At 47.5% G+C, this 14786-nt stretch overlaps 3 protein-coding genes across 3 annotated transcripts; 2 read left to right on the top strand and 1 right to left on the bottom strand.

Moving 5' to 3' along the window:
- Positions 1–2200: 2200 nt before the first annotated feature.
- N7477_009012 (uncharacterized protein) lies at positions 2201–5178 on the top strand (the record flags this gene model as incomplete). The annotated part of the gene is made up of 4 exons (XM_056970673.1): positions 2201–2683; positions 2849–3934; positions 4001–4367; positions 4661–5178. 4 exons carry the CDS (start codon positions 2201–2203, stop codon positions 5176–5178), a joined length of 2454 nt encoding a protein of 817 aa, XP_056817652.1.
- A 648-nt stretch (positions 5179–5826) lies between these two features.
- On the top strand, positions 5827–9092 carry N7477_009013 (tetratricopeptide repeat protein; the record flags this gene model as incomplete). Its single annotated transcript, XM_056970674.1, is given in 3 exon segments — positions 5827–6187; positions 6207–6781; positions 6822–9092. 3 exon segments carry the CDS (start codon positions 5827–5829, stop codon positions 9090–9092), a joined length of 3207 nt encoding a protein of 1068 aa, XP_056817653.1.
- Positions 9093–10436: 1344 nt separating this feature from the next.
- N7477_009014 (uncharacterized protein) lies at positions 10437–11610 on the bottom strand (the record flags this gene model as incomplete). Its single annotated transcript, XM_056970675.1, has 2 exons — positions 10437–11359; positions 11418–11610. 2 exons carry the CDS (start codon positions 11608–11610, stop codon positions 10437–10439), a joined length of 1116 nt encoding a protein of 371 aa, XP_056817654.1.
- Positions 11611–14786: the final 3176 nt, after the last annotated feature.

Here is a 14786-nt window from a genome sequence, read left to right on the forward strand (position 1 = left end):
CGACGACTGGTATCCCGCAGGTGATTTTAAGAATACTGCGGATAAGCTGATAGCTTTCCATAAGCGTTATCCAGCACTGCCGGGACCGCCTGTACGGTTATCGGTGTAGTTGGACGCTGCACTAAATGATTACTTTGTGGATGATCATCCAGATGATGGAAAACCAGAGCCTCGGGGCGAGCCTCTTTAAAAAGGGGCACTATGTGACGCATGACTACCTTGGGGACTGAGGGGGAACGTGATCTGGAAAGAGCCGTTGGGCTAACCCGATTTGGGATCGAAGTGGTTTTGTTTCGTAGATGCTCGTTTCCCTCTTTCTCTCTTCTTCTTCTCTCCAGTTTAGTTGCTCTGTCAATGATACGCGAATTCCTTCTCGCCTTGGTCGGTAACAGATGAGATGGCAAATTTTCTTCGGGAGGAATTTGTCATTTGCGTGGCCAACTCTACCATTAGTCGGGCATTAGCAAAAAAGGCTGGTCTAAGGAGACAACCCGGAATCAAGCGAAGGAGCGAAACGCGGATTTACGAGACTGCTACCTCCATAATCTATCGGAATTTGAGTCCTATCGCCTGGTCTACGTGGACGAATCTGGATGTAACAAGCGGATAGGGTATCGGCGAACAGGCTGGGCTCCGCCAGGGGCCACCCTAGTCCAAGTGGCTAAGTTCCATCGGGGTCAGCGATACCAGATCTTGCCGGCATATTGCCAAGACGGTGTGCTGCTTTCCCGCGTCTTTCGGGGCTCGACCGATGCTCCTCAATTTGAGGACTTTATTGAGCAGCTTCTTCATCATTGCGGCAGATGGCCAGAGCCTAAGTCAGTATTGGTGATAGATAATGCATCCTTCCACCACTCTGAGCGGATGAAATTCCTGTGTCTCGAAGCAGGAGTGAAGCTGGTTTATCTTCCACCTTATTCTCCTGATCTGAATCCCATCGAGGAATTTTTTGCTGAGCTAAAAGCTTTCATGAAACGCAACTGGCAGTTGTTTGAAGATGACCCGGATGGAGATTTCCAAGCATTTCTGGAGTGGTGTGTGGATGTGGTTGAGGAAAAGAAAAGAGTACTGAAGGGCATTTTCGTCATGCTGGTCTCACGATTCAACACTTTTGATTGACGTGTATGAATGTATAGAGGTCATATATATCCAAATATTGTTTCGGCTCAATTTCTCACTGCGTTGATAGATTTTCTATTTTTTTTCGCTTCAATTTTGAAAAAAGCCCTCAAGTCGGGTGGAGTTACGCCTACCAGCATAGTAATGAGGCTGTTGACATATATGTCAGATACTGCTTGGCTTACTGCGTCATCGGAAAAGCAAGTTCGATATTCCGGCTTCATGTGCCTCACCTTGAAAGCTGATGATTGGTTCTGGTGCTGCGTAATCACAATTAGACATTGACATGGGTTGTCCATGGGCAGAAGGTTCGACCCATGACCCAACCCATGGGTTGCCCACGCTTGGGCAGCGGAACCTGACCCGTCCATGGGTTGGGTTGGGTTAACCCATGGGCAACCCATGGACACCTAATCCTGCCTGATTTAGGATTTTCGGCCTGATTTGGCCTGATTTGGCCTGATTCAGCCTGAACTTTTTGCATAATTTTTAGCTTATTTACCGTTTTCTACCTTAGTTCTGGTCTAAACGCATACCATTCCCTCTTTTTCATCCTTCCCTACTGTATTTATATGAAATATGATCGTTTATACCTAGACTAGTACGTTTTGTATCGGTCGCATAAAGAAGACTAATTATTATCGTCTATAATAGGGTAGTTGTGTCTATGTTAGTGGTGTAGAGCAGAAATATATATTTCCCGTAGATAAGTGTACTACCACTTTCTGTTGGAGATTCTTCTTTAATTTTTAATTCACCCAAATGTCAATATTAAGCTATGATATTTTGTGTACGTATTATCTATATATATCTCTACTTTATCTCCTAGTTTAAGAGCTTATACATTTGATTTGCGTGAGTAGTGAAGATAAAGACTAATCCTTTCACAGCCTTAGAGAGATTGATTCTGCAGAATAGGTGTGTGGGTCCGTGCCTAAGGATTAGACCAATGACATCAGATCAAAAGACCCGCTCAACGCGCGTTATAACCAATTAACGCGTGTATAGTCCTACCCGCTATTTATTCCATGGTTCACTTCCTCCCTACTTCACCCTTACTTTTACGTTCTTTCGCGTTATCATGGCTAGATCCTTATCTGAACACTTTGATTCTATCACGAGTGATAGTATCGACCCTCTTCTATCTGATTGCTGCTTCTCTATCCCACCCTCCTCGGTTCCTGAAAGCCAGTCTACCGCGCCTATTACTACCGAGCCCCCACCGATCCTTGAACGCGTCGGACCTAAGAGAAACTATATCCTATGGACCGATATGAATAAGGCTATATACATCCAATGGTGGCTTACAACAACATATGGGCAGAAACCACGAGCGGAACATCCCCGGTGGGATAAAAGGGGCTTAATATCCGAGGTTTGGACACACTTTGAACAGGGCGCAGAGATCTCTACTGGTAGACCATGCATTACCTGTAAGGACTGTGGCCAGATCTACGCGCATAGTCCTAAAAATGGGACGAATATTATGACAAGGCATAGAGAAAGATGCCTACCAAAGGGTAAGCTGAAACAGAGAAATATCCAGGCGGCTATCCGTACCCAGGTAAGACAAAGGTGAAAGAGAAGTGAAAGAGAAGTGAAAGAGAAGTGAAAGAGAAGTGAAAGAGAAGTGAAAGAGAAGTGAAAGAGAAGTGAAAGAGAAGTGAAAGAGAAGTGAAAGAAAAGTGAAAGAGAAGTAAGACTAATACTCCTTTGTTTGAATCACTAGGCTCTATGCGCTCCCCCGCCCGACGTATGGGATGAAAACGATTGGAAGAAGCAGCTTTTGGTCACAATCACTAGCCTTCGTCTACCATTCCAGATCATCGAAAACCAGCACTTTCGAGACCTTTTACGCTTGACCCAACAAGCCCCTTCCCTCCCTATTATCCAAACGGGTAAAACCCTTGCTCGTCAGCTTCAAAGCACCGTCCAAATCCAACAGCAAGGCATACTAAATATGCTTCCGTCAGACGCAAAGCTATCACTTGCACTTGACTGCTGGACGTCGCCCTTTCATCAGGCGTTTATGGCTATCACTGGGTATTTCCTTGATAAACAGTGGGAATATAGGCAGATCCTACTCGGTTTCGAACCCCTCGAGGGTACACATACTGGGGAGAACCTTGCTTTAGCCCTATGTGCTGTTATTGACAGACATGGGATTAAAGATCAGATTCTGGCTATCACCACTGATAATGCGTCAAACAATAAGACAATGTTTGATAAGGTCCAACGGATCTATCCAGACATCTCTATTGTTCATATTCCGTGTATGGCGCATGTGATTCAGCTTAGCCTTAATGAGCTCCTACATCGGATCAAAGCAAAGCCAAAGAACGACACAGTGAATATAGTGTGGACCGATGAGCTACAGAAGGCTTCTACCCAGCGAGGACAGAAAGGGGATATTGCAAACACCCTCGATAGGGTACGCCGGCTTGCAATATATATTAACGGAAGCCCACAAAGGCGTGCGGAATTCCTTAGGCTTCAATCGATGGAACCTAGTCAATTGGTCCCAATTCAGGACGTCCGAACACGGTGGAATTCCACCTATCTGATGTTACAAAGAGCTAAACGACTACAGCCATACTTTAATAGGTACTGCCATATTGAGTGCCTAGACAACCTGAAGCTTGATTCCGAGGAATGGCGACAGGTTGACTATCTTCTTTGCCTCACAAGACCATTCTTCCTATACACAAGCACATTCTCAAAGACAAAAGACGTGACTATCCATCAGGTGTTTAAGCTTTACAATAAGCTATTTAAACACCTCGAGGCGTCAATCAGTCAGCTCAAAAAGAAGAAGGTACGCTCTCACTTTTCTCTCACTTCTCTCTTACTTTTTATTTACCCTTATACTAACGAATATTAGATTAAATGGAAGCAACAGATGCTTGTCGCTCTTGAAGCAGGCCTACAGAAGCTCCGTGAGTACTACGCAAAGACCGATCAGCCTGAGGCTGGTAATGTGTATGCGCATAGCACTATCCTCGCACCAAAGGATAAGTTACAGTACTTCAAACGCAAGGAATGGTCTGGTGGGCCAGAGGGCTCTACTCAGACATGGGCCGAACACTATCACAGCACCCTTCAAGATCGGATTAAAGCTTATCAATTCGAAGAGAATAACACCCTTCTATCTAAAGCTTATACACAAGGGTCGGAACTTGATCGGTTACTCGAAGATGAAGGTGAATCTAACCTAGACCGGGATGAACTCGCACGGTATCTTCAAGCCGGTAAGCCTCTTTATTTAAGTCTCCTCCACTCCTCTTTTAAGTCAGCTCGACTCCACTTAAGTTAGACCGACTCCTCTTTTCAGTTAGGTCGACTCCTCTTTTTAGTTGGGTCGACTCCTCTTATAAGGTTAATCCCTTATATTATTAAGTCTAAGCGACTACTCCCACGAGTCTGATCGACTCCTTCCACGAGTCTGATCGACTCCTCCCCCGAGTCCGATTAACTCCTATTTAAAGGCTTGCTCGCTTATTAAGCCTCTTTACCCTCTTTGCTTACTTCTCTTTCTCTTTAGGTGTTATACGCACTACCCCTCAGGCCTTCTGGAGAGACCATCAATTTGAATATCCTACCCTCGCACGGGTAGCCCGCGATATCTTCTCTATTCCCGCTACTGGTGCGGGGGTAGAGAGGCTATTTAATTCAGCCCGCGATGTTTGTCATTATCGCCGAGGTCGTCTGAACTCAACAACTATCCAGGATCTAATGATGTTCTCTTGCCTTACTCAATTTGAGATAGAAGATGAACAGCTTGAACTAGCTCGGGCTCTAGAGATCCCTGAAGAAGGTGAAAATGAGAAGATTTCACCTTCGTTAGAAGGGATTGATCCAATCAGCGATACTGAGGAAGGTGACGATGAAGTGAGGCTATCTGTGAGGGCAGGGAAGAGACGAAAGAGTGTTTTGTCTGATCATGAAAGTGAGCAAAGTGATGATGATAATAGTGGTTTACCCTTAATGAGCCAAGTACGGCATTCTGGAAGGGTAAGGAAGGCGCCGAGGATACATGAAGGGTTCGAAATTAGTAAATAGTTTAGTATTTAATTAATCTCACTTGATCTTCACTTGATCTTCACTTCCTAAATAAATGCGGTAATATTCTGTCTAAATATTACCACTCTAATACATTAAATACTACATAAATTGTATAACTTATGTCTTACGGTACTATGGGTTGCCAAGAAACCCATGGGTTAACCCGTCCATGGGCAGCCAGACCTGACCCGTCCATGGGTTCGGGGTAGGTGTCCAGGACCCGTCCATGGACGGGTTGGGTTCGACCCATGGACCCAACCCATGGGTTATGTCAATGTCTAATCACAATTCAATGGCCAATAGCACGAAGTATCTTGTGCAGTTTGACATCCACACTTGCACATGACTCGTCGAGCTGCCCTTTTTGTTGCGGGGATGCTTAGGCAGTGCAGTCCCTCACCCCTGATGCCTTAGGCTGATGGCACGGCGTCCCTGCGGTCTTAGTCATTCCTCTTTGCCCCTCCCCCCGCTCCCGAGCCTGTTGAATGACCGAGTTTACAGTCCACGCCCACTTTGAAGCCAAGCAACATATTGATATCTCTGCTTATTCACCCTCGCCTTCGCAGCAGCGGCAGCGGCAGCTTATGTCAAGCACTTGTTTTCCAGATGTCCATGGATGAATCGAGCCTTATCCCCGTGGAGAGCATGGCATCCGCAATCTCATTTGGGTATTCAAATTCGGGATTCCAGATGGGTGCGAACCACGGCTCCGTCACTTATCACTTCCACCTGCCCGTTAAAGAAATCAAAGAGATGAATACTAGGCCTTGTACGCCAATAGAACACCCAGATGAAGATATAAGTCTCACTAATGCCTTCCAAGGTGATCAAGCTCAAGCTCACTATATTATCCCGTCTTTGGAAAATCGTCACTTTACTGGCCGTGAATCCATACTTGATGAGCTCAAACAGAAGCTATTTATCCAACCGAATACCGAAAGGTTAGCTCTGTTCGGGCTAGGTGGCGTTGGAAAAACCCAAGTTGCTCTTCACTTTTGCCCGCTGGGTGAAAGCACATATACCAGACTGCTCGATTTTCTGGGCTCCTGCGTTTAGCGTCGAGAATTTTGAGCAGGCTTGTTTGCAAATCGCGACGAGTCTTCAAATCCACCAGAATCCAGATGGTGAAAGTGCTATGGAATTAGTATATCGACAGCTGAGCTCTGATAAAGCCGGAAAGTGGCTTTTCATAGTCGACAATGCCGATGACGTGCACTTGCTTTTCGACGAGCTTGTTCAGCATTTCCCTACTAGTGACAGAGGGGTAATGTTGCTCACTACTCGTTCACGTGAGATAGCGGTATCATTTGCAGGAAGAGATATAGTTGAGCTTCAAAAGATGACAGCTGAAGAAGGGGCTGCTTTTCTTACTAAGATTGTGGGAGAAGACTTGCTTTGTGGCCAAGAATCCACTATACAATTACTAGAGGAGTTGAATTTCCTACCTCTAGCTATTGCACAAGCAGCGTATTATATTTCTCGCAACCATGGAACGGCCATATGGTACCTTGAGCTTATGCGTGAAACTGAAAAAGGCCGGATGCGTCTAGCGAGCAGGGAGTTTCGTGATAGCACTCGCTATCGGAAAATGCCAAACGCGGTGGCTACCACATGGCTTATCTCATTCAAGCATAATTAAGGCCTCTGAGCCCTCTGCCGCTGATCTCTTGGGATTTATCTCTTACCTTGAGCCAAAGGTAATCCCACGATCTATTCTCCCCAGTCTCGATTCGGCAGAGGAGATGGAGTTTGCAATTGGTACCCTAACTGGCTATGGATTCCTTATCAGAAGAGACAATGAGGATTTGTTTGATATACACAGCCTCGTGCAGCTATCGACACGAGTGTGGATAACAGGGGAACAGAAGACACAACAGACTATCGCGACTGTGACACAGCATCTGGAAAAGTGTTTTCCATCTGATGAATACACAAATAGGGAGACATGGAGGATGTACCTGCCACACGCCCTTGGCATTATCAGGAGAGGGGAAAGTCAAGATATAAGTGAGAGGTATAGCTTAATTTCTAAGGTGGGAAAATGTGTTCTAGCGGATGGCCGAGCAAAAGAAGCAGTTACACATTTTCGAGATGTGTGTTTATGGAAAAATAGCCACTATGATGAAGAGCATCCCTCACGACTGGAAACTCAGCAGGAGCTCGCACGGGCACATCAATCCAATGGGCAGATCAAGAAGGCTGTCGAGCTACTTGAGCACGTTGTCGCGGTGCGAGAAAGAACACTTGATGAAGAGCATCCTGATCGACTGGAATCCCAGCACGAACTCGCACGGGCACGTCAATCCAATGGGCAGATCAAGCAGGCTGTCGAGCTACTTGAGCACGTGGTCGCAGTGCGAGAGAGAACACTTGATGAAGGACATCCTTCTCGACTGACATCTCAGCACGAACTCGCAAGGGTACATCAATCTAACGGGCATACTAAACAGGCTGTCGAGCTATTTGAGCACGTGGTCGCAGTGCGAGAGAGAACACTTAATGAAGAACATCCTGATCGACTGGCATCTCAGCACGGACTCGCACGGGCGTATGAATCTAACGGGCAGACCAAGCAGGCTGTAGACCTGTTTGAGTACGTGGTCGCAGTGCGAGAGAGAACACTTGATGAAGAACATCCTGATCGACTGGCATCTCAGCACGGACTCGCACGGGCGTATGAATCCAACGGGCAGACCAAGCAGGCTGTAGACCTTTTTGAGCATGTAGTCGCAGTGCGAGAGAGAACACTTGATGAAGAGCATCCTGATCGACTGGAATCCCAGCAGGAACTTGCAGGGGCATATCAATCCACTGGGCAGATTAAGCAGGCTGTCGACCTGCTTGAGCACGTAGTGGCCATAGAAGGGAGGACACTCGATGAAGGGCATCCTGATCGACTGGCATCTCAGCGTGAACTCGCACGGGCATATCAATCCAGCGGGCAGACAAAGCAGGCTGTCAACCTGCTTGAGCAGATAGTGGCCATAGAAGGGAGAACACTGGATGAAGAACATCCTGATCGGCTGGCATCTCAGCACGTTCTTGCAGGGGCATATCAAACCAACGGGCAGACTAATCAGGCTGTCGATCTTCTTAAGCACGTGATGGCTGTAGAGGGGAGGACACTTAATGAAGAACGTCCTTCTCCACTAGCATCCCAACATATGCTCGTATGGGTATATCAGTCCAGCGGGCAGACCAAGCAGGCTGTCGAGCTACTTGAGCACGTGGTCGCAGTGCGAGAGAGAACACTTAACGAAGGACATCCTTCTCGGCTGGCATCTCAGCAAGTTCTTGCAGGGGCATATCAATCCAACGGACAGATCAAGCAGGCCGTCGAGCTACTTAAGCACGTGGTCGCAGTGCGAGAGAGAACACTTGATGAAGGACATCCTTCTCGACTGGCATCTCAGCAAGCTCTTGCAGGGGCATATCAATCCAGCGGACAGATTAAGCAGGCCGTCGAGCTACTTAAGCACGTGGTCGCAGTGCGAGAGAGAACACTTGATGAAGGACATCCCTCTCGACTGGCATCTCAGCAAGCTCTTGCAGGGGCATATCAATCCAGCGGGCGGATCAAACAGGCTGTCGAGCTACTTGAGCACGTGGTCGCAGTGCGAGAGAGAACACTTGATGAAGAACATCCTTCTCGACTGGCATCTCAGCAAGCTCTTGCAGGGGCATATCAATCCAGCGGGCGGATCAAACAGGCTGTCGAGCTACTTGAGCACGTGGTCGCAGTGCGAGAGAGAACACTTAATGAAGAACATCCTTCTCGACTGCTGTCTCAGCGCGCACTCCAAGACGCAACGCAGTCGATCAAAGTGGAGATCATAGAGAACATGTTCTCATCTTCTACTAGTATTGGGGATCAGCCGAGCTGCTCCTCCTTGAACAAATCTGCGATGTAAGGCCTCCCCAAGCGCTATTTTGCTTTTCTTATCTTTGCCTCGCGGCGGCACCAACGGGAAACCAAGTCGCGGTAGTCAGTCAAGTAAGCCTGAGATGAACAATGTTACGGCTTGTTTCAATACTATTTACCATACCGAACAAAGATGGATTATCGACTAACCGAATATCATTAGAGCTATCTTGGCAGTGGAGGCCGACAAAGAAAGAGCGAATGCAAAAACGCAAGGCGATTTTGCAAGCGACTGTAAATACACCGTTTAACCACACCGTTTAACCACACCGTTTAAGCACACCGTTTAAACACACCGTTTAAACACACCGTTTAACCACACTGTCTAACCACCTCTCCGTTGGACCACACCCTTCAAACACACCGTGCAATCACGCTACTTGACCACACTGTTCAACCACTCCGTTAACCACCTTTATTGGCCGTCTACATTTGACCTATCAAGACCACAGCCATTTCCATTCAGGGTTCAAGTTTTGCGGCTGGACTCACAAAGTGACAGAAAGAATGGCCGACCTATCCTTACACTTTTATCCGGCCGATTCAATACACACACACACACACACACACACACAATTCATTAACGCCCGGCGGCTAAGCCGAGAGGGCAACTATCACTGATCTATCAATACATGTCCTAGTGTACATGTGCCGTGTCTCCTTGTAGCCCATACATGGTTCCTTTCAGTACATGTCATCTCAGCTGTCAGTATCGTAGCGGGTCCCCGTGGGTTGGTAATTTGGTTAGTAGGCTGGCTTGAAGGCGCTTCTTCAAGTGTTCAACATCCTATCCTCGGCAGTTGAAGCGCGTCTACCGTCTCCGGCACAAGGTGGTTGGTGTGGGTTAACTTGGGGAAAGGGTGTCATTTGTGTTCGTCGACATGGCTAAACGACGTCGAGTCGGCCCGTGGCGATTGCAAACCGTATTAAGGCGCGCACTGCCTCTAAGTTTGGCGTCCAGTTTTGATCATCTGAAGGCGATTTTCCGCCCAGGAAGTAAGATATGTTGCTTCGTTGGGTTCGCCAATTTCGAAATTACAGCATCACTAATTCTATCATATTCTAAAGCAAATTACGGTATTATAACAATGACTCATCCATCATTACAAGGAAAACAATACGGTCTGATGGGATCACTGGGGAATAGCTAAAATTAGACTAGTGTGTTTCAAGCTAGGGTTCGGGAATGAAAGTCTAAGAGTGTAGTGGTAAATCTGATTTCGAATACTACTGTACCGGCATAATTCAATGAATGGACTTTAGAATTTGCTAATGCTTCGTAGCTGGGGATCGATGCAATCCAGCCTTGGTGCGTTTGACACACCGGAATGTTTCACAGCTCGCGAGGTGTACCTTCGATGGCGCCCGGCATCGCTCCTTGTATTCTGAGTTGATGATGTCGACCCAGCCTTTGGCTTCTTCGGACATTCTGGGTGCAGTTTTCACGTCGACCGGAGGAGCTTGAGTGATTATCTTTGCTTGAGGGGCTCTTGGATTGCTTTGAGAGCCCGGAATGACGTTGTTTGACTGCGTTCAGAGTTCTTCCGGGAAATGTATCGTGGATACGGCCCCATGGCCATTTTTGACTATCTCTCAAATCGAGCAAACGACGATCATCCTCAGGAGACCACTTCTCACGCGTGGTAGTTTGCCGTGCTTGTACGGTCGTAGCTTGTCGAATAGGATTCGCTATTGATAGGGTGTTTGTTGCAATGATACCATATGCGTGCTGCAATGTTTTAGTTGCAAGTTGGATTACCGCAAGATTTTCTTTGAGAATATCGGCATCGGCAAGATCATCAGAGAACTTGGCCTCGGCAGTACTTAGGCTGTAGAAACGTTTCAGATACCTGATCGCATTCCCGAGCCCGACTAGATGATTGTCTGCGTAGTCCTCTTCGCTATGAAATGACGAACTTTCGGCTTCTGATTGACTCGTTCGTCTTCCTCGTGATTTAGTCGCATTGATGGTAGTTGAAGTCGGGTACCGGCGTCGTTTCGGGGAAGGGATACTTGGGTCCCCCAAGGCACGCTTCCTTCGACTTGGAGTAAATTGCATGTGATCATCTTCAAAAACATCGAAGACTCTCGTTGTTCCAGGCCCATCTAGGCCAGTCACAGAAGCCGTACTACTGACTCGGGAGGAAGGATAAAGCGCAACCTCCTCGGGGTAATTGGGGTAACTATCGGCGGCTGGTGCGTCATCGGGATAGGCGTCAGGCGAAACAGGTCGAGAGAGCCGGTCAGTTTCCGATGCTGGGGATAACGTATCAATCCAAACGCCTTGGAGCAAATCGTTGAAGATGTAACTTACCGAAATTCATTACTCTGCCCTCTTCTTCTGGCACATTGTTCTTCGGGCTGTGGCCGCCTGCTTCGCAGCTTTCTCTTGAGGTGTTCAGTTGCTCTGTTATAACTATGGTCTGAGTTTCCGAACCAACAGAAGAGCACCTTCGCGGGGAATTCGGTGTTGGCTGCCAGAAATTTTGATGATTCAGCGTTACCATGGTGAGCGCAAGGATCTTTAGAGGAGAGTTGAAGTGGGAGATGGGGAAATTGGAGTTAGTAGGATGTAGGGGGAAAAGGCCGCACGAAAGTGGTCCTTGGGCTTTTTATATTCCAGGCGTCATTGTCTCTTCACGCCCGTCGCACTATGAAGCGAAATGTAAGAAGATCGGCAAAGTTTTCGGCTCAATAACTAATGCAGCATGGTAATGAGACTACGTGTGTTATCAGCGCAGCTTCTCGACCCTTTGCTGCGGCCAATTGAAAACCCGTTCTATCTCGTAGTGGATCGACTGGAGGAAGCGTTCCCAGGAACACTAGCATGATATGGACTGTGTGGGGGACTTCTTTCCCGGATTTATACTCGGACCGATGGTTGATGTCTCCGCCTTTTCGTAGCACGGCGTATCGATGCAGTTGAGGTCTATGGCAGGGAACGTGAGAGTATTTGCCCAAAGGAGGCAGTGTTTGATGTTCCTGGGATCGAGCCAGCCCCGGACATAGAGATTCGAAATGAAAGCATTTGTGTTAGAGTCTATTGGATGGACGGCGGGATGGATATCTAATATCTCACACAAGTTGAAAGACTGGTTGAGTCGACCAGCTGAAAGTTCGAAGACCAAGCCGAAAGTTACTATAGCACCGCGAAAATATGTCATTTTCTAGCTTCGCTCCCAGGAGCACGAGTAGGCAACAGTGCGGTTATTGTCGGAGCATGTGAAAGAACGGAGAAGTAGGATGAGATCGAACGGGCCGGCCGGCCTGAGCATTGGGGTGAGCGACCAGGCGGCTCAGGGAGCAACTCAGGGTCGCTCAGGGAGCAGCTCAGGGTTGCTCAGTGAGCAGCTCAGGGCGGCGGGGTGACTAACTCACCCTGTGCTCCGGGAGCCGATCACTTCCCGAGGCGGCAGTTTTACCGTCACCTTTATTACCACAACGCTAAGTGACGGTAAATTGGGCGCCGAAAAACGGCTACTTTTGACGCCATTTTAAGCGTCCTATTTACCAGAATATTAGTCATTGAAGCATCACGTGATTTGATTCGGCCCACTTTTACACAGTGCTCAGTGAGTGCTCAGGAGCGCTCCCCTGAGCACTCATGGTTGCTCAGGGATCAGCTCACCCTTCACTCAGAGTACTCAGGGCAGACCATCAGGCATGTCGTCATGGCCTGTCCTCTCTGTCATCCGTGAATAGCCGCTCATTACAAAAATAGATTTGTTAGGTGCTGAACCACCTCAAGCCTTCTTTTCTAATATTTAAAGAGTCTTCCCCCGTCAACTCTTAGCTCCTGTTCTATGCACTTCGTGCTAAAGATTCCAAGTGCTTTCATCTCTTCTTAACCACCAGCTTTCCCCTGGGTCTCAGTCATTACCGCTTTCTTTCCTATTCTCTTCCTTGTCCGTGGCCTCAATCCTCCTCGTCTTCTCTTCTTCTTCCTCTTCCTCTTCCCCATCCTTTTGATTGAGGCTCTTTTTACCTGAGGCCATGTCCATTCTTGCGGATAAGAAAAAGCAAGCGCCTAACCCCGAGTATTATCGGCGACGTCGTCAACAACTTGAGAAAGGCATCGTCCAAAAACGACATGCCGTTTCAACCAAGAACAATATTGATAATATCAAAAGACGATGGATCAGGTAATACCATATTGTAACGTGGTCGGTAAGCGAGTGACGCATGTAAGCGAGTGACGCACCCGCCCAATTTTCCGCATCTCCGCGCGTCCCTTTATTTTCTATCAAGCACCATGCCTCCAATTCGCGTCGGATCAAGCCAGGATTCTATCCAGCAAGAGGGCCGTTTATCAATTGCTATACAAGCTATTCAGAATAAGGGAATCACGTCTATACGCGAGACGGCACGTCGTTTTAATGTGCCTGAAGCTACGCTCCGCCGTCGACTACGCGGTACTACAAACCGCGCTGAATCTCGCGCAAATGGTCATAAATTAACCCAAATCGAAGAGGATATACTCCAGCAACGGATATTATCGCTAGATCTACGCGGTGCAGCCCCTACGCAAGCTCACGTACGAGAAATGGCGAATATTCTACTTGCGAAGCGCGGTTCTACCCCCATCCAGACCGTCGGCGAAAAATGGGTATATAACTTCACCCAGCGCCGTCCAGAGCTCAAAGCTCGCTTTTCCCGACGATATAATTACCAGCGGGCAGAACAAGAGGATCCAAAGATCATTCGTGCGTGGTTTAACCTCGTACAAGCCACAATTCAGCAATACGGTATCCTACCAGACGATATCTATAACTTCGATGAGACTGGCTTCGCGATGGGCCTATGTACGGCCCAAAAAGTGATTACCCGATCAGAATACTACGGTCGGAGATCAGTTTTACAGCCAGGAAACCGCGAGTGGGTAACTGCAATTGAGTCAATTAACGCTTCGGGGTGGGTGCTTCCGCCGACGCTTATTTTTAAAGGCAAGCTATACAATCAAGCGTGGTTTAAAGACCTTCCACCCGACTGGCGCTTCGAAGTTAGTGCAAATGGATGGACAACCGACAATATAGGCCTTCGCTGGCTCCAAAAACAGTTTATTCCGTCAACAGATCACCGTACGCGTGACCGATATCGTCTTCTAGTCCTTGACGGACACGGAAGTCATCTAACGCCAGAGTTCGATCAAATCTGCGCGGATCATAATATAATTCCAATCTGTATGCCGCCGCATTCCTCGCATCTACTTCAGCCTCTTGATATCGGATGCTTCGCCGTATTAAAGCGATCGTACGGCAGTTTAATCGACCAAAAGATGCGGCTCGGGATCAACCATATCGATAAACTTAATTTCCTTTTTATATACCTATAAGCTCGCGTCGACGCATACAAACCAAATACAATACAAAATAGCTTCCGAGCAGCAGGATTAGTACTAATTAATCCTCAATAAGTGCTATCAAAGCTTAATATTCAACTTCGGACGCCGACACCTCCCGCAAGCCGCGGTAGTCAATCAAGCGCTTTTTACCCGTATACGCCCGCGAATATCGATAAGCTTTTAAAGTAAGTATCCTCAATCAAAGCTTTCTTAAAGCGACGCTCAAAAAGTCCGCTATCGCCTTCGCAAACCGCGTTAAACCAGCTTATCAAAGGCTGTCAGATCGCAATGCAAAACGGTATCCTTCTCGAGCAAGAAAATAAGTAGCTACGTGCCGCAAAC

This window comes from Penicillium maclennaniae (assembly GCF_028827695.1).
Source record: "Penicillium maclennaniae strain IBT 15551 chromosome Unknown utg000008l:1.0-3552695.0:1.0-3555053.0, whole genome shotgun sequence".
Classification (NCBI taxonomy): Eukaryota; Fungi; Ascomycota; class Eurotiomycetes; order Eurotiales; family Aspergillaceae; genus Penicillium; species Penicillium maclennaniae.